We start from the raw sequence: 20,569 nt of genomic DNA, 5'->3' as shown, positions 1-20,569 counted from the left end.
CGTTCCGTACAATAGAATCGCCAATAACTAGAGCACTTTCATCAGGTTTCTCAGTGGGTGCATCACTGAGTGGGGAGAACCTGTTTAATGTTTTGATCGGAACAGAAGAGCGGTGTTTTGACCCACGACTACGCTGCCTCACCGTCACCCAGTTGCCCTGCTGCAGGGGCTCTGTTTCTGGAACCGAACAATGTACAGGAATCCCTGAGCTAGACGCATCCAAAGCCGTATCTAGAGCCCTAACATTCTTACTGTCCTCAATTAAAGTTTGGATGCGTGCCTCTAATTCTGAAATCTTCTCTGTCAGCCTAACTATTTCCCTGCATTTATCACATGTGAATCCCTCATCAGCGACAGAGATAGATAAACTGTACATGTGGCAAGAGGTGCAAATAACAATAGCAGGAGAAGCCATTACTCACCGTGCTTGATGAAATATTCTTACTGCGGTTGTTTGATGAACTTGTGGAAAACTGGAGAGAGAGAGAGAGGAGAGGAAAAAGAAAACAGCGATAAGTATGAATGAAAGCGCTAATGACAAGCTAACGAGTGCTAATGCAATGCAGGTGCACTGCACTCACAGATTTAAAATAAAAGTGAACGATCAAATTAATCAGATTAGATTGATAGATAATTTCAGAAATATGGTGGGAATTAAGTTATATTTTATCACTTTAAACAACAGAGAGTGATAGTAAGATAAAGATTCTCTAGAAAAAAATAAAGCTACACGAAGCTATGATTCTTACCCTGATTAGACAGTAAGGGAACTGAAACGTTCAAGGCCCAGAAAGGTAGTAAGAATATTATTAAAACCAATAATTATTAAAACCGTAATGTTATGAAGCTATGAGAATATGTTTTGTGCACAAAGAGTTAGGAGAGTATCAGGATGATTGTGTGTGTGTTCCTCTGACTGATAACAGGTCACAGCACATGCGTGTTCTGCGTCAGAATGCCAGCTCCTGCGTCAGCATCATCACACGCATACATCCTGATACTCTCGTAAACGCTGAGAGAAGACTGTTGAGCAAAGTCGTTATTTTTGTTTTCTTTGAGCACAAATCTTTTTTTTACAAATCTGTAATAAAACAGGCAGGTTTATTCTTTGCAATACAGTATATAACTGTACAACTGTTTGGTTTGTATTTATTTTTTCCATTACCTGTAGACTGATTAAATCTAGTGCTCTTTAGTGTTTTCCCCTCACTGAAATAATGTCTTTGGATGGATGGATGTGTTGTCTGCATGTACAGTGGTCCTGATTTCTCATCTTTATGTATGTTTGTCACACTTTAATGTTACAGATCAAACTAATTTAAATATTAGTAAAAGATAACACAATTGAACATAACATCCAGTTTTTTAAATGAAGGTTTTTATTATTAAGGGAAAACAAAATTCAAAAACTACATGGCCCTGTGTGATAAAGTGTTTGCCCCTAAACCTAATAACTGGTTGGGCGACCCTTAGCAGCAAAAACATCAATCAAGTGTTTGTGATAACTTTCAATGAGTCTGTTACAGCGCTGTGGAGGAATTTGGGTCCACTCATCTATGCAGAATTGTTGTAATTCAGCCACATTGGAGGATTTGAGAGCATGAATCACATTTTTAAGGTCATGCCACAGCATCTCAATAGGATTCAGGCATAGGCGTTGGTTTAGGGGGGGGACGCTACGTACTAGTCCCTATCAATATTTTGAGATGACAAATTTGTCCCCACCAATATTTAGCAAGCTCCTTTGCACTGCTATTTGGATCGATTCTAACGGCCAGGACGACGACAGTACAAGAAACACCGTAATTTGATTGGTGGCGGGGTATCTGACAGGCTACACGCGTGGGCCGGGACTACTTTTGTGCTTGCACCAGCAGCGAGCGGGTGGTGTGTGTGCGCGCGCATGTTGACAACGCCGACGGTAAGTTACAAGGCCTGTCTCTCTGCCACATACAAAGGCCAGAGTAAAAACATTTTAATATTCCGGGGGGGGGGGGGGTTGTAAGTAGGCAAAATAACTAGCTAGCCACAAAAATAAACTAGCAATAGTGACTGACCACCATGCTTTCAAATGCATATTCCTGTGGAAAATAGTATTAACTGGTGATAGTATTACCCAGGATGATAGAATGCTACGTTAGCAAGTAACTGAATGTCAATTAGCCTGTAAGTTACCTTAACTTAGAATCTTGCTGTCAACATAAACGTGAGTGTACTGGAGGGTAAATAGTGTTTATAATAGAAAAAGGTTATTATATTTATTTATTTAGATTTTTTCCTTGTGGCAGAGTATTTTTTGCTAGTGTAAATACTAATGTACATAACAATTTATCTTAATAAAACGTTTGGTTGTTCAGCATTACACAGTCTCAGATTTTTATTTTTTGAGAGTGCATTTTTGAGATTATACAGTTATACTAAATCACCACTAAATCTCTGGTATCTTACAACAAAATAATTCCGGGGGGGGGGGGGGGGGGGGTATTTATGGGGGTGTCCCCACCAAAGCTGAGACCAAACCCATGGATTCAGGTCAGGACTTCGACTAGGCCACTCCAAATCTTCATTGTGTTTTTCTTCAGCCATTCAGAGGTGGACTTGCTGGTGTGTTTTGGATCATTGTCCTGCTGCAGAACCCAAGTTTGCTTCAGCTTGAGGTCACAAACAGACAAGGGGCAAGGAACTCGACCGGAAGTTGAAGTCGGGTGGGGGCTGCCATCTTTTAGCAGAACTTCACTTGCGTTAGCATTCCCATTGACTCCCATTCATTTTGGCGTCACTTTGACAGCGAATAACTTTACATCTGAGGCGTTTAAAGACTCCGTTTGTCGATTATTTATTTCTAAAGATACACGACAATGTATAAAGGGCTCCATTACCTTCTATGTTACATTATGGCCCCGTATAAACAGTTTTTGTAAAAAATAGGCTAACGATTGCGTCATAACCACTTGTCTCTCTGTCGCATTACCGTACAGACAGGAAGAGAAGCTCGCAGGCAATTAACTTAATATGGCGTACTGGCGTTACATTTTAAAATACTATACAAAATAATTAATCAGAATACTTACTCCTGCTCACTCACGCCAAAGAACTCCCCGCTCAAGCTCGCCGTCTCTGCAAGATTAACGATGGCTGTTTGCACGCACAGCCACTTAGAAGATTTACATCTGTCAGACAGGTTGCTGACGTCGTCAAGCTTCGTTTGAGTCTGCGCGTCAGAAACGGAAGTGCTAAAAAACGCTAAAACTGGGCTTCATTTGTCTCAATTGAGTTCCAATGGGGTCGCTGTGTCCATTTCTTTTACTGTCTATGCAAACAGATAGTCTTGGCTAAGTACTTCATTACCCACAATCCTGAACAATCCCACAATCCTGCAGTGATGCATCTGATTGGTGGAGCTCGTGTAACCATCTGGTTAAACCCCGAGAAGGTCCGTGAAGACTAAAGATCATTAATAATAAAATTAAATTAAATAAAACCTGTGTTGCGTTTTTGCATGGTAGACTTATCGGTGCAATCATGATCTCCTTGGCTGCCATGAGAGTTTAGCAGGGAAGTTGTTAACGTTAGTTAACATTATCATCCACTTTAGCAAGGCTAATGTAACCTTCATATGGTATGAGTCATATCAAGCATTTTATAATGCCACTGTCAAAACAATATCTAGCCTAGGCTATCTTTTTTTTATTATTACAATTATTACATATTGAACATGTGTAATAATTCATGGCAACGACATGTGTTGACGACTGAGCGGTGATTGCAGTCAGGTACAAAGCACTGCACCATGTTGCTGACGTTATCGTTAACCACTTTCACACACGCACACAATATAAAATACACGATGATAAATATAAAAATCAATAAACAATACCTATACAAAACACTATTTATTTACACGATAAATACTGAAAGAACTGCTATTACTGCACATTCACTATATAAAATAAAATTCACTGGAGGAAAAAGTTTGCGCGGCCGTCATCAGATTTCGCTCAAAAGGCTAGTTCGCAGTTGTGGCTTCAGTCGAATTCAGTGAGGCACGGTGGTTTATGGGATGAGTAGTTTCTGTGTTCAAAAGGAAAATATGTACACAGTCTTGTACCTTTGACTTTTTTTGGATTTAGTTTTTTTCACTTGAAATGATATGTTGTATGCTTATGAGTTCAGCCGTAGCTGGTTATCCTCACACATGCTCTAAAACTCTTCAGATACGGATTTTTCCGAAAGTCAATGGGAGAAATGAATGGGAAATTTACTTCCGGCACCAAGGCTCTCTCGGGCTGTGGGTGGGACTGTGATGCTCTATTTATCACAGCAAGTCTTCCAGGTCCTGAAGCAGACCACCATATTACCACCACCATATTTTACTATTGGTATGATTTTCTTTTTCTGAAATATGGTGTTACTTTTGTCTCGTCAGTCTACTGAGTATTTTCCAAAAAGTCTTGGATATCATCAAGATGTTTTTGTAACGATTCGCGACCAGTGAAACACAGGGAGACGAGATATCCAATCGCAGGTATGCTTTATTGGGGATAATCCAAAATCGTTGTCAAACATGCCAGGGTCAAAACCAGATAGCAGTCCAAACAAAAACAAACAAACAAGAAAGGAATAGCAAAAGGGAAGGGAACGGAACGGGAACTCAGAATATCAGGAATGAAGAATCTCGGGGAACGAGAAGACTGGAACATGGAAGGGTAAGGACTCAATACAAACAACAGGGAAAGACTGGTATTTATAACGAGGCTAATGACAATAGATTGCTTGCACCTGGTGCAATTAACTGGAGTGCAATTACTGTGAAGACAGGACCAGACTAGAGGAATTAAAGTGCCTATGGTGAAGTGCCTAAGGGGAAGTGAGCCCACTAGTGGACACCCAGGGAAACAGAGACTGATAGCGTGACAGTTTTCTGGCAAAACTGAGAAGAGCCTTTATGTTATTTTTGCTCAGCAGCAGTTTTCGTCTCTTTCTTATGGTGGGGTCATGAACACTGACCTTAACTGAGGCAAGTGAGGCCTGCAGATACTTAGGATGTTGTTGTGGGGTCTTTTGTGACCTCTTGGATGAGTCGTTACTGTGCTCTTTCCTTTTGGTTTTGGGGTGAAATATGACCTGGACAAGAGTTTTTTTAGATTCAACCGAACATGACACACACACACACACACACACACACACACACTCACACACACACACACACTCACACACACTCACACACACTCACACACACACACACACTCACACACACTCTCACACACACTCACACACACACACACTCACACTCACACACACACACACACACACACACAGAGCCTGTTTGATCATGTTTAGCTTAATAATGCATGGAGTCAAAGTGAAGGTCTGTAGTCACGGTAACTTGACAGGCCATAAAACACACTGCACTGGTGTCACACACCAACAGCACATCTGACCCTCTGCACATATTCACAATCAGCTTCTTTTATGGAGACCAATACATCTGAAGACCTGAACAACAGCTGAACCACTAAAACACAGCAGAACTTCATCACAAATGACCGCAGAGCCGTTCTTCTCATCTGAACCTCGACTGCACAACACAAGAGATGGCTAGGAACTAAACAAAGCTGATACACCATTTACTTAAACCTTTCACTAGCTGTTTTCTCAGGAGTTTAGAAGCTTTTCCAGTGACAATCAAGTTTTTCCAAAAGGAAGCACAGCTATGACACAGCATTCATCTTCCATTCACAGATTCCTAATGAAGCAGTCGCTCTAGTGCTGCCAAAGTACACATGTGAATGTGAAGTTTAATACTTGGTGTTAGAGATCAGAACAAACATCTAAACCTCAGTGTGAGGAAAAGTGTCAAACAAAGAGTGTCAGTGAAAGACTAGCAGATGTTTGGATTGTTATGAGAGACACACATGCTGCAGGAAACTATAGTATTATCAGTGATTGATCATACTGCACAAATATTGTTCTGTTTGCTGACGACAAATCAGTGTGTGGAGGAGATGAGCTACTACCTCTAGTGAACACACACTCACACACACACACACACTCACTCACTCACTCACTCACTCACACACACTCACTCACACTCACTCACTCACACACACACACACACACACACACACACACACTCACACTCACACACACACACACTCACTCACTCACTCACACACACTCACTCACTCACTCACACTCACTCACTCACTCACACACACACACACACACACACACACTCACTCACTCACACTCACTCACTCACTCACTCACTCACTCACACTCACACACACACACACACTCACTCACTCACTCACTCACTCACTCACTCACTCACTCACACTCACACACACACACTCACTCACTCACTCACTCACTCACACACACTCACTCACTCACTCACTCACACTCACTCACTCACTCACACACACACACACACACACACACACACTCACACACAGACACACACTCACACATGTTTTTGTGTAAAGTGTGTTCATCCCATAGGTGTAATGGTTTTTATTCTGTAGAAACTGTATATTCTATGTTCCTTCACCAACCCTACACCTAACCCTAACCCTCACAGGAAACTTTGTGCATTTTTACTTTCTCAAAAAAACTCATTCTGTATGATTTATAAGTGTTTTGAGAAATGGGGACATGGGTTATGTCCTCATAAGTCACCCTCTCCTTGTAATACCTGTGTCATACTCATGTCATTATACAGAGTTGTGTCCTGATATGACACACACACACACACACACACACACAACCTCAGTACACAGAAATCAGTTACACTCATATTGAAGCTGGTTATCACAGAAAAAAAGGAGGTAATTGTATTTAATAACTTTTTTATCTCACAGTTCTGACTTTTTTTCCCCCTGCAATACTTTTTTAAGATTATTTTTACAGTTTTTTTTACAGGCGCTAGGACACATTTCTCAATACTTTTGCCAAACTCTTCACACAGTGAGCACAACAGAAGTCTATGTGGGCTAACCTGAGGATCAGTTATCATTGCTTTGGCACACAACTCATTCAATGACTACATCTTTCAAATTTCATGACTTCTTTTCTCACTCAGACACAACAACTGACAAAACTCTTTGTACGTACAGGCCAGTTTACAAATGCTTACATACTGTTTTCAGAACTGTTCAAAACAATGACATAATACAAAACTGAATAAGACAGCAGATGTTCCGATACCATTTTTCTCTTCCCGATACCGATTCCGATACCTGGGCTCAGGGTATCGGCCGATACCGAGTACTTCGCTGCTCGAAGAAGAACCGTGCAGTGGTTAGTTATTTATTTATTTTATTATTATTTTTTATTTATTTATTTAAGTTAATTTGCTTAGTTTTGTTAACTTCAAAAGTAAAACTATTTTAAAAATCTTCAGGTTCAGGATAGATGAAGTAAAAGGTTCAAATAAACCCTATTTTAGGCTGTTAAGTATAATAAAAACGCTGTCGAATTAACTTTTTTTTGCTCTTTTCGACCACAGATGGTCAAGATGTTATAAAACATGACAAATAACAATTTCTGGGGTAAGAATTGTATTGAAAAATGTGTCCATTTGTCCATTTTGTTGAGTTGTTTACATCAAAAGTTATGCCACTTTAAATCATATTTAGATTTTTCAGGTTTGGTGCAAAGGGTTAAAAATAATAATAACATTATTAATAACATTATTTCAGCTTGGTACCCAATTTAATCTTAAAATAGATACTTGAATGATAAAGAAATAACAGGTTGTGGAAAAAATCACCATATGCGCTTGAGAAAACGAAAAAATAGTTGATCCTCTACAAATCTTTGGTCATTTTTTGCTATTTTTCTCAAGAAATAAGGTCAATATGTTGTCAAATGTCAAAAATAATAATTCCATTAAATTCCTGGGGTCAGAGTTGTATGGGAAAATGTGTTCATTTGTCTCTGTATGTTGTTTACTTCTAATGATATGCCACTTTCTATATCACTTTTAGAATTTTCGGGTTCCGGTCGGGTGCAGCAAATGGTTAAAAAAGAACCCTTTGGGACATTATTTCAGCTTGGCACCTGGCAGATTATGAAAATAGACACTTTAAGGATTTTAAAAAATCAGGTGACATAAAAAAAGCCGGGGGGTGCACGTGGACCCCTATTTCCATCTAGACTTAATAAAGTTTCATGCGTAGTGCATCGTGAAAGCTTTAAATTGATAAATCGTGCGCTGATTGAAAATGTTTGGTTCTCAACATTCATTCAATATCTTGTTTTGTGTTCGTCAGGAAAAAACAAAAACATTGGAGCGACCATGGACTGTAAAAAGGGAGCGACATGGGGGGGTTGGGGGGGGGGGGGGGCTGAAATCAATTATATAAGGTTACTTTTATCATTCATATCGTAACGTAATTAAAGCTGCGACAGTTGACTGTCTAAACCATAGTTATGTATATTAGGCTCCAAACATTCCACATTTTTTCGGTTATTTAAGTGCTTTATCTTGGTATTTATTATGCACTTTTTTTGTAAATGTGAAATCATTTCTAGCACTATTTAAACCACATCACGACATAGAATAGTGAATAAGTGTGCGATTTGTTTGTTTGGGACGCAACTATCGTGTTTATTTAAACTTCCGCAAATTGTCGTTGCTCTCGTGATTCCAGTCAAAGCTGCGCTCCAGTTGCGCAGGAGATGAAAGCGTCTCCGGTAGGACACAGTCACGCGCAGAGCTGCGCAGCTTGTGCTCCAGATGATCCGCACAAACATCAGGAAAGAGACAGAGAAGACTCCAGCAGCTGGAGTCACACACACACACACACACACACACACACACACACAGCCCTGAGCTGGAGACGTGTCGCTGCCACACACACACACACACACCTCATGATTCCAGCTGAACCTTGTCCTCAGGCTCATCGCAGCGTGTGAAACAGTCGCTGGAGAGCAGATGAAGTGTATCTCGCTGGAGCTCGGAGGAACACACTGGGTTGAGTCTTATGTTTTTATTGTCTTGTGTTCAGATCGTGTCTAATCTGTACTGATCTGATCGAGCGCTAGAGATGACTTTCTCATTCATTGTGTTGGAGGAGTAATACATTGATAGAGTATAGACAGAATATAGCCAACTAAACAAACACACTAGACAAATAACTAAATCAAGCAGCTTATTCTTCTATATATACATTCATCAATACGCCCTTCACCTGTTCAGAAGTCTTTGTGATGTCGTTAGTGAAATGTCAAACGAAGCATCTTTAATGTCACAGAATCGGACAGTAAGGTCTTCAGTGTGTTACAGCTCTCTAACTCTCTCTGAGCTTCTGCAGATCTGAACAAACTCTTAAACCCCAGCAGAAGGACTCACTTTCATCACGCCATGCCATTATACCCTGCCTGCATGCAATAAAACATCAACATCTTCCTCGGTTTTGTGTTTGTTTTACAGTATGAAAGTCAAGAGACACTGTCAAAAGATTTCTGATAAACAAAACTAACTAAACATGTTCAAGCTAAAAACAAGAACGACCATCTGTCAATGAGAAGTGAACACTTTTAGTTAAGCTGATATCTGTTCTTGTTTTAATCATAACCCTTCTTTTGTTGTTTTAGTCTCAGTTAAAGAGTCTATGCACAGCGTGATCAGAAGAACAGTAAAAGTTGTTTCCATATTCAAATGTGTGAATCAGAGCTACTCAAGCTGTTTTTGTAAATGGACGTGTGTCACAATCTGTGTTTGTATTCATTGAGTTGATTCCTGGTCTCATGCAGTATTTGAGAGTGTGTGTGTGTGTGTGTTTGTGTGTTGTCAGATGGAGCAGCTCTCTGGACTCTCGTTCCCCGTGTGTCTGCTGGTGTCTGTAGTATGTGAAGTCTGCACACAGTCACTGTTGTATTGCTGGAGTCCTGCAGCATGAGTATCTCTGGGAAGTCGTGGCTCTGGCCCTCGTTCAGCAGCTTCAGGCCTCGGTCGGAGCGAGTGCTGCTGACCCGCAGCGAGAGCACACCTGGAGAACCGGTGCTGAAGATCACCATCACAGAGACCACGCTGATCGAGGCCGACGCCGGCGTCTGGAGCTCCAGGGCTCTCTCATACCTGACGCTCTGGTACTTCTTCAGCTTCTGCACGCTCTTCCTCAACAAGTACATCCTGTCTCTGCTGGAGGGGGAGCCCAGCATGCTCGGTGAGATACACGCTTACACAACCACCTTCTGACTCAAACCACTGCTGGGTCACTCTGATTCTCAATAAACCTGTCTTTACAAACAAAGACATGCAAGTGCATTGGGTTTCGGGGTTAGATGTGACATAAGATATTTTACTGAGGTTAATTTCATCATTTATTAGCCTTTGCTTCGAGACACATTGTGCTTTACAGGAAAAGTTCACCCAAAAATTTGAATCTGCTGAAAATGTGTTCACCCTCAGGTCATCTGAGTTCAGGATGAGTTTGTTTCTTCATCAGGTTTGTAGAAATGTAGCACTGCATCAGTGTCTCATCAATGGATGCTCTGCAGTGAATGGGTGCCGTCAGAATGAGAGTCTGAACAAAACATCACAATAATCCACAGCACTCCAGTCCATCAGTGAACATCTGGAGAAGACTAAACCTGAAACACATCCAGCATTAAGATGATTTTAACTCAAATAATCCAGAATAACACTTCCTCCAGTGAGAAAGTGCATCTGCTGTTGTCTCTCACAGATTAGTTTAGATCTGTTTAAACGCTGCTTGATCTGTGCAGATTTCTCTCCTGATTCAGACCAGAACACTTTTTCACTGGAGGAAGTGTTATTCTGGATTATAGACTCTATGTGTTTGAGTTAAAATCATCTTAATGCTGGATGTGTTTCAGGTTTTGTCTTCTCCAGATGTTCACTGATGGACTGGAGTGCTGTGGATTATTGTGATGTTTTTATCAGACTCTCATTCTGACGGCACCCATTCACTGCAGAGCATCCACTGATGAGACACTGATGCAGTGCTGCATTTCTACAAACCTGATCTCTGATGAACTGAGGATGAGCACATCTTCAGCAGATGTTCATTTTTGGATGAACTGTTCCTGTAAATGTACATCAGTTAACAGATATTCTGCGTCTTTCAGGTGCCGTCCAGATGCTCTCCACGACTGTCATCGGCTGTGTTAAGACCTTCGTGCCTTGCCCCCTGTATCATCATAAATCCCGCACAGAATACCCCCCTAACTTCCTCATGATCATGCTGTTTGTGGGCCTGATGAGGTGCGTTCACACTCACAAGCCTTCATTTGTTCCTTCATGTGTACTATAGCTTGATAGAGACACACAAGTCTACTGATGCACTGATGCAGTTTAGTGGATAAAAGAGCTTCACTTAACTAAACTAGGTGATGTAATGCTGCATGTTTGCTGTAATATGCTGTAAGACAATATAAAAAGAACACATCAAGGGAACATTTCACCTCAAAATCAACAGAAAGAGATTGGTTTTATTTTGTAAGGAAAGGAGGCCTATTTTTAGGACATTAATGTTTTATTTGCATTGCAACATTATATATAAAAAAAAATTATACAGTAATGCAGTAACAGACACACTTTTAGGAGTTTTTTTACTAGCATCTCCAGCATATATATATATATATATATATATATATATATATATATATATATATATATATTTCTCTAATACTGAGGGTGAATGTGCTTCTTGTTTCCGGAGTGAAATGTGAGATTCACACCACAGTGGTCGAGTCTGGGGAAACACCTACTCCTGCTCACCTGATAAAGAAAGCTCTGGAACCTGTTTTTCTGGCACGGCGAGCTCATTTGTCTTCTTCTCTCAGGTTCACAACGGTGGTGTTGGGTTTGGTTAGTCTGAAGAATGTGGCCGTGTCATTCGCTGAGACGGTGAAGAGCTCAGCGCCCATCTTCACGGTTATAATGTCCCGCCTCATACTGGGAGAATACACAGGTGCTCCTCACACACTCCTCACACACACCAGCTCACACACTCCTAATGCACTTCTCACTCCTCACGCACTTCTCACACGCTCCTCACACACACCAGCTCACACACTCCTAATGCACTTCTCACTCCTCACGCACTTCTCACACGCTCCTCACACACTCCTCACGCACACCAGCTCACGCACTCCTCACACACTCATAACACACTTCTCACGCACTCCTCACACACACCATCTCACACACTCCTCACACACACACCAGCTCACACACTTCTCACACACACACCAGTTCACACACTCTTCACGCACTCCTCACACACACCAGCTCACACATTCCTCACACACTCCTTATGCACTCCTCACACACACACCAGCTCACACACTCCTCACACACACACCATCTCACGCACTCCTCACACACTCCTCACACACACCAGCTCACACACTCCTCACACACTCCTTATGCACTCCTCACACACACACCAGCTCACACATTCCTCACACACACCAGCTCACACACTCCTCACGCACTCCTCACACACACCATCTCACGCACTCCTTACGCACTCCTCACACACACCAGCTCACACACTCCTCATGCACTCCTCACATACACCATCTCACGCACTCCTTACGCACTCCTCACACACACCAGCTCACACACTCCTCATGCACTCCTCACATACACCATCTCACACACTCCTCACGCACTCCTCACATACACCATCTCACGCACTCCTCACGCACTCCTCATGCACTCCTCACACACACACACCAGCTCACGCACTCCTCATGCACTCCTCACACGTTCCTCACGCACACCAGCTCACACACTCCTCACACACCAGCTCACACACACCAGCTCACACACTCCTCACACACTCCTCATGCACACCAGCTCATACACTCCTCACGCACTCCTCACACACACCAGCTCACACACTCCTCACGCACTCCTCACACACACCAGCTCACACACTCCTCACACACTCCTTATGCACTCCTCACACACACACCAGCTCACACATTCCTCACACACACCAGCTCACACACTCCTCACGCACACCAGCTCACACACTCCTCACGCACTCCTCACACACACCATCTCACGCACTCCTTACACACTCCTCACACACACCAGCTCACACACTCCTCATGCACTCCTCACATACACCATCTCACGCACTCCTCACACACACCAGCTCACACACTCCTCACGCACTCCTCACATACACCATCTCACGCACTCCTCACGCACTCCTCATGCACTCCTCACACACACACACCAGCTCACGCACTCCTCATGCACTCCTCACACGTTCCTCACGCACACCAGCTCACACACTCCTCACACACCAGCTCACACACACCAGCTCACACACACCAGCTCACACACTCCTCACACACTCCTCACACACTCATCATGCACACCAGCTCATACACTCCTCACGCACTCCTCACACACACCAGCTCACACACTCCTCACGCACTCCTCACACACACCAGCTCACACACTCCTCACACACTCCTTATGCACTCCTCACACACACACCAGCTCACACATTCCTCACACACACCAGCTCACACACTCCTCACGCACACCATCTCACACACTCCTCACGCACTCCTCACACACACCATCTCACGCACTCCTTACGCACTCCTCACACACACCAGCTCACACACTCCTCATGCACTCCTCACATACACCATCTCACGCACTCCTCACACACACCAGCTCACACACTCCTCACGTACTCCTCACATACACCATCTCACGCACTCCTCACGCACTCCTCATGCACTCCTCACACACACACACCAGCTCACGCACTCCTCATGCACTCCTCACACGTTCCTCACGCACACCAGCTCACACACTCCTCACACACCAGCTCACACACACCAGCTCACACACTCCTCACACACTCCTCACACACTCCTCATGCACACCAGCTCATACACTCCTCACGCACTCCTCACACACACCAGCTCACACACTCCTCACGCACTCCTCACACACACCAGCTCACACACTCCTCACACACACCAGCTCACACACTCCTCGCACACACCAGCTCACGCACTCCTCACGCACACCAGCTCACACACTCCTCACGCACTCCTCACACACACCAGCTCACACACTCCTCACGCACTCCTCACACACACCAGCTCACACACTCCTCACTCACACCAGCTCACGCACTCCTCACTCACACCAGCTCACGCACTCCTCACACACACCAGCTCACACACTCCTCACACACACCAGCTCGCACACTCCTCACACACACCAGCTCGCACACTCCTCACGCACTCCTCACACACACCAGCTCACACACAACGTATTACTATTACGTATTACTTTTGTATCACAGTTTCCACAAAAATATTGTACAGCACAACTGTGTTCAACATTGCTAATAATCAGAAATGTTTCTTGAGCAGTAAATCATCATATTATTCTGATTTCTGAAGATCATGTGACTCTGAAGACTGGAGGAAGGATGCTGAAAATGCAGCTGCACATAAATAAATTACACTTTAACACAGATTCGCACAGAAGAGCATTATTTTAAATTGTAACAATATTACTGTTTTTACCGTAATTTTAATCAAACAAATTCAGCCTTGCTGAGCAGAAACAGCATCTTTCATTCAGAAACGCATTGTTTTTGCAGCCATGTGACAGACAGTGTTTCTAGAGCAGAGAGCAGAGTGTTTGTTATGCTATTTGGATTATTTAAATAAATTAGATCCTGCCCAATGTTGTCCAGCAAACAGTGTAAAAATAAAGGGGTTTGAAAACAAATACAGTGAATATAGACACAGAGGCTGTGCTATATATTATGTGCAAAAAAGGGTTGAAGTCACATTACATTATAGCATTGTAACATTACAATCTAAAAAAAATCAGATTTCAAAGTAAAGTTCCCTGTAAGAGCGCGGGGATGTGCGAGGTTACTGACGTCTTTCGCTTCCAGCTCTTTTTAGCTGTACAAAACCACCGCTTGATATTGCAAACGTTTTTTAATTTCATAATCTGAACACACTGGTTTGTAGCGCATACAGTTGTACCGTTTACTGCTCTTTGATATTCTTCTGGTTATTTCCCTACAGCAGATAATGAACAGGAAGTCTGGCACATTCACAGAAAGCATCTTAATACTGCGATTGAACTTTAATGTGTAAACGTGTTAACTATCTTACCAGTGACTTTAAACAATGTCCTGAACAATATGAACAGTATTGCCTCATACCAGGCAGAATATATTGATCTATCGTAGTGGATAGGTACCCTACTAACAGCCCCTGAATATATGGAGTGTGTGTGTGTGTGTGTGCTGCAGGGTTCTGGGTGAATCTGTCTCTGGTTCCTGTGATGGCGGGTCTGGCTCTCTGCACTGCCACCGAGGTCAGCTTCAACATGCTGGGCTTCTCCGCCGCTCTCTCCACCAACATCATGGACTGGTGCTGCTCTCTCACACACACACACACAGACCTCACCTTACACTCCCGACTCCACACACACACACCGTCTAATGCACCTCTTTCTCTCTCAGTCTACAGAATGTGTTTTCCAAGAAGCTGCTGAGTGGAGACAAGTACAGGTTCAGGTGAGAGCGCTGGTCTGACCTGTGCACACATGCAGCGCTGCGGGGTCACCGAGACACACTGACAACAGCAGGCTTCATTATCAACCACCAACGCAGTCAGAGCAGAAAGTGCTAGAAATGAGCGTCGTCTTCTGTATTTCTGTCTCGTTTTCTAATACACACATCCAAACATTCTTTAATCAATATACGTTTACTGGAGATGCAACATATGAACTCTTGTTTTATGAGTTTATGCTAGAACAAGAACAGCATTTGTCTTCCGTGTGATCAGAGGGTAGAGGAAAAGTGATTTCCATATTCTAGTGCAGATATTTTTAGTACAATAATTGTATTTTCAACATGTTTGAAAGCAGCGCACATACTGATACATTTCTATTTGGAGAACATATTGTTCCCTTCCCTTAAGTATTCTGAAACTGGAAAGTTTATCGTTACCTCCAGAAACCCAGTATGTGTGCAGATCTATAGATGAATAGCTTCAGACACAGATCAGAGCAGAAACACCTGCGGTGTGTTTGGGTTGCTCCAGGTGTGAAGCTCTTAACTAACTGGACCAGGTGTGTTTAATTAACACGAGCGAGAGTGTGTGTGTTTTGTGAGGAGTTACGCATGGTGTGTGTGTTTGGTCTGGTCTAGTCCTCCAGAGCTTCAGTTCTACACCAGCGCTGCTGCGGTCATCATGCTCATACCTGCCTGGATCTTCCTGATGGTCAGTCAAAAACACACTCCACACTCACCAGCCTCAGTGAATGCTCTCATAAAACAGTGTCTACATCAGAAATATATGAAGAACAACCAGTAAAGGGACAGTACACTCAAAAATGAAAATAATCCCATGATTTATTCCTCCTCAAGGCATCCTAGGTGTGTATGAGTTTCTTCTTTTAGACGAATCCAATCGGAGTTACAATAAAACACGTCCTGGCTCTTCCTAGCTTTATGATGACAGTGAATAGGGTGTTATTTCTCAGTTGTCTAAAAGAAGTCCAATAAAGCGCATCAATCCATCATAAAAAGTGCTTTACTTCAGAATATCATGTATCTGTGGCGTGTCAGTTCTGGAGTGTGTGTGTGTGTGTGTGTGTGCAGGACCTGCCTCTGATGGGGAAGAGCGGGCGCTCCTTCACACTCTCTCAGGACATCGTGCTGCTGCTGCTGTTGGACGGTGTGCTCTTCCACCTGCAGAGTGTCACGGCCTACGCTCTCATGGGACGCATCTCCCCCGTCACCTTCAGGTGCACACCTCACCCATCATGACATGATACATCTAATCTGAACCCTTCTACATAACCAGATATACGAGGAAGATCAGGGGTTAAAAAGAGAGCAGAAAGTCTTCAGTGTTGATTCATATCTACCTCTGTGTTGTTTTCCAGTGCAGCGTTAAATCCAGATGCATTTACTTCAGATGCACAATGAAGGTGCAGAGTCATGTTTTCTGAGAAACTGAACAAAATGAAGAGAGTTTGTTTAAAATAAGAACAAATATCTGTCCGAGGAGTGTGAAAGCTTTGATTAGATTAGGGAACATTAATTAGTTGTTAATTAGCTTGCATATTACGAGCACACTGGCTTTTTATTAGTACTTATAAAGCACATATTAATGCCTTATTCTGCACGATCATATTTTAGATCCATACCTAAACTCAACAACTAATGATTGATAACCAGCTAATTAAGAGTTTATAAAGGCAAAACTCTTTAAAGGGGGGGTGAAATGCTATTTCATGAAAAATACTCCTTCCGGTTTGTCAAAAGTTTCAGAAAGTTTTTTTCGAGTATGGCTCTGTGTGACGTTAGATGGAGCGGAATTTCCTTATATGGGTCCTGAGGCACTTCTGCCGGAAGAGAGCGCTCCCGTATAGCAGAGCACTGAGAGCACAACAGACTTCACTGATCAGAGCGAGAGCGTCGCCAAATGTCACAAAAGGAGTGTGTTTTGGTTGCCAGGGCAAGACAACCCTGCACAGATTACCAAAAGAGAAACAGCATTAAGGGACCAGTGGATGGAGTTTATTTTTACAGAGCATCAACGGAGTTGTGCAAGTGTTTTTGTTTGTTCCCTGCATTTTGAAGATGCTTGTTTTACAAACAAGGCCCAGTTTGACGACGGATTTGAACATCGTTTATTTCTTAAGGATAATGCAGTCCCAACGAAAAAGGGTCATGATCGTGTGTTGGAACCGCAGGCGGTGAGTAAAACTGCTTCAAATATCTCTGCCTCCTTGTTAGTGCATCCCCTCCCATGCCGGACACCCGGGTTCGAGCCCCGCTCGGAGCGAGTCGTTGCTGCTGCTGCTCTCGTTCAGTTTCAGCCTCTGGATCTGATTCTGGATCATAAATAAACGGCTGAATCTGACTGTAAGCCATGGTTTGTTTTGGATGATGGGTTTTCCCTCACGGTAATGTCACAGCTTCCACATGCTCTCAACGCAAAAGCCTACTGGTGCTCGTGATTCTTTAGCTCCGCCCACACGTCACGCCTCTAGGCGCTCGTGTTTTTCCGGGAAAAATCGGTACAGACTATCTTTCTCTTATGAATATAATAAAACTAAAGACTTTTTGGAGTTATGAAGGATGCAGTACTACTCTATAGGTACTCAAGATTAACAGGAGATTGAGTGAAAACCAGCATTTCATCCCCCCCTTTAATAGTGAATGTGTTCCCTTTTGTGAAGTGTTACCTAAGCTAGTTTCTCTTTGGATTCAGCCCAAACTCACTTTATTTTGATCAGTTCCTGATAAAACAAGGCTTCTGGGTTTAATGAATTAAGACTCGCTGCGCTGGAAAACAAGGCCTGAGAGAGCATGACTTTACTACAGTGTGACCAGAAGTACGGAGGAAGTTATTTCCATGTTGTAGTGTTTAGGAGCAGAGATGTTGTCTGTGTCAGAAGCAGTGTGGGTGGGCTGGAGCAGCTCATTGTCTGTGGGGGGTCAGAGATGCTGTAGTGCTGTACTGACGGTGTCTGTGTCCTCCCGCAGTGTGGCCAGCACGGTGAAGCACGCTCTGTCCATCTGGCTGAGCATCATCGTGTTCAGTAACCCCATCACGCTGGTGTCGGCCGCCGGGACCCTCATGGTGTTCCTGGGAGTCCTGCTCTACAACAAGGCCAAGCAGATTCAGAGAGACTCTCTGTTCCAGCAGGCTGTGGAGCAGTCCACCGAGCAGCAGAAGCCCAGCGCACACGACTCAGACAACACTCCTGATCCTCACGACTAGACCAGGAGGAGCTCCTCGCCGCTCAGGACTGACAGAGGCATGCCTTCGGGACCCTCTGTACATTTAGTCAAACTGACAGAGACTCTTTAGGAAGATGTAGGCAGTTAAACCCCAAACAGTTATCAGTGTCTTCTGTGGTATGACTGGATTTGATTGTATTCCTCCACATCCTCTCACTTGCTCTGGATCTGGAACAGAAGAGATGGTTTTGTTGGATTATGCCTGTGTATTTTTCTCTTTTCCTGTTGTTTTCTCTCTTAGTTTGTATGAATTGTCTCTCTGGGAGTGTTGGTTAAGTGATGTGACAGAAACAGACTCGTCAGATACTCGATCAAACTGCTGACACAATGTCTTCAAGGTTATGTTTAATCAATCGTATCAGCTGTGGTGGGTTGTGTGTGTCATAGTATCATGATGTCTGAACAAAAACCACTTATGGGAAGTGTCTGTATAATTTGGTCTTTATTTGTGCATTGGTTGTTTTATATGAATAAACCGTGTAGGAATGAGTTTGGGCTAGTGTTGTTGTGTATGAATGAATGATGCATTTTTATATAGCGCTTTATCATGTATTGTTGTGCAGCCAAAGTGCTTTACAATCATGTGGGGGGTCTCTCCTCAAACCACCATCAGTGTGCAGCAGTGGGAAACCGGTCTTGAGCTGAAGGGGGATATGGCTGTGGCTAATAAACCAGTTGTGTAAACCGGTCAACCCTGGCTCTGTTAACTGCTCAGGGACTTCTGCTCATAAAATAACAACAAAAATAAACAAAAACAAATATTTATTGCATTACTTTTCCTAACAATACAACAAAAGGCAATAGCCAAGAAAAATGTATGTAAACTATACAGGTGCTGGTCATTTAATTAGAATATCATCAAAAAGTTGATTTATTTCACAAATTCCGTAAAAAAAGTGAAACTTGTATATTATATTCATTCATTACTCACAGACTGATATATTTCAAATCTTTGTTTCTTTTCATTTTGATGATTATAACTGACAACTAAGGAAAATCCCAAATTCAGTATCTCAGAAAATTAGAATATTGTGAAAAGGTTCAATATTGAAGACACCTGGTGCCACACTCTAATCAGTTAATTAACTCAAAACACCTGCAAAGCCTTTAAATGGTCTCTCAGTCTAGTTCTGTAGGATACACAATCATGCGGAAGACTGCTGACCTGACAGTTGTTCAGAAGACGACCATTGACACCTTGCACAAGGAGGACAAGACACAGAAGGTCATTGCAAAAGAGGCTGGCTGTGCACAGAACTCTGTGTCCAAGCACATTAAGAGAGACGAAGGGAAGGAAACGATATGGTAGAAAAAAGTGTACAAGCAATAGAGATAACTGCACCCTGGAGAGGATTGTGAAACAAAACCCATTCAAAAATGTGGGGGAGATTCACAAAGAGTGGACTGCAGCTGGAGCCAGTGCTTCAAGAACCACTACACACAGACGTCTGCAAGACATGGGTTCCAGCTTCACATTCCTTGTGTCAAGCCACTCTTGAACAACAGACAGCGTCAGAAGCGTCTCGCTTCAGAAAGGACTGGACTGCTGCTGAGTGGTGCACAGTTATGTTCTCTGATGAAAGTAAATTGTGCATTTCCTTTGGAAATCAGGGTCCCAGAGTCTGGAGGAAGAGAGGAGAGGCACACAATCCACGTTGCTTGAGGTCCAGTGTAAAGTTTCCACAGTCAGTGATGGTTTGTGGTGCCATGTCATCTGCTGGTGTTGGTCCACTGTGTTTTCTGAGGTCAACGGTCAACACAGC

At 43.0% G+C, this 20,569-nt stretch overlaps 1 protein-coding gene across 1 annotated transcript; it reads left to right on the top strand.

The window, feature by feature from the left end:
- Nucleotides 1-8,736: 8,736 nt before the first annotated feature.
- Nucleotides 8,737-19,295, top strand: LOC128019186 (solute carrier family 35 member E2A). The gene is made up of 9 exons (XM_052605281.1): nt 8,737-8,983; nt 9,807-10,178; nt 11,104-11,239; nt 11,821-11,948; nt 15,297-15,417; nt 15,510-15,563; nt 16,200-16,272; nt 16,653-16,798; nt 18,549-19,295. Exons 2-9 carry the CDS (start codon nt 9,908-9,910, stop codon nt 18,784-18,786), a joined length of 1,167 nt encoding a protein of 388 aa, XP_052461241.1. The 5' UTR covers nt 8,737-8,983; nt 9,807-9,907; the 3' UTR covers nt 18,787-19,295.
- Nucleotides 19,296-20,569: the final 1,274 nt, after the last annotated feature.

Source organism: Carassius gibelio, chromosome A8 (assembly GCF_023724105.1).
Source record: "Carassius gibelio isolate Cgi1373 ecotype wild population from Czech Republic chromosome A8, carGib1.2-hapl.c, whole genome shotgun sequence".
Lineage (NCBI taxonomy): Eukaryota > Metazoa > Chordata > Actinopteri > Cypriniformes > Cyprinidae > Carassius > Carassius gibelio.
This window is presented reverse-complemented; position numbering and strand designations above follow the sequence as displayed.

Excerpts from the sequence above, each read along its gene's own strand:
- LOC128019186 (XM_052605281.1), top strand. The coding sequence starts at position 9,908 with ATGAGTATCTCTGGGAAGTCGTGGCTCTGGCCCTCGTTCAGCAGCTTC. Across the intron at positions 11,240-11,820 it reads CTGTTTGTGGGCCTGATGAG|GTTCACAACGGTGGTGTTGG; the intron begins GTGCGTTCACAC and ends TTCTTCTCTCAG. Across the intron at positions 11,949-15,296 it reads CATACTGGGAGAATACACAG|GGTTCTGGGTGAATCTGTCT; the intron begins GTGCTCCTCACA and ends TGTGTGCTGCAG.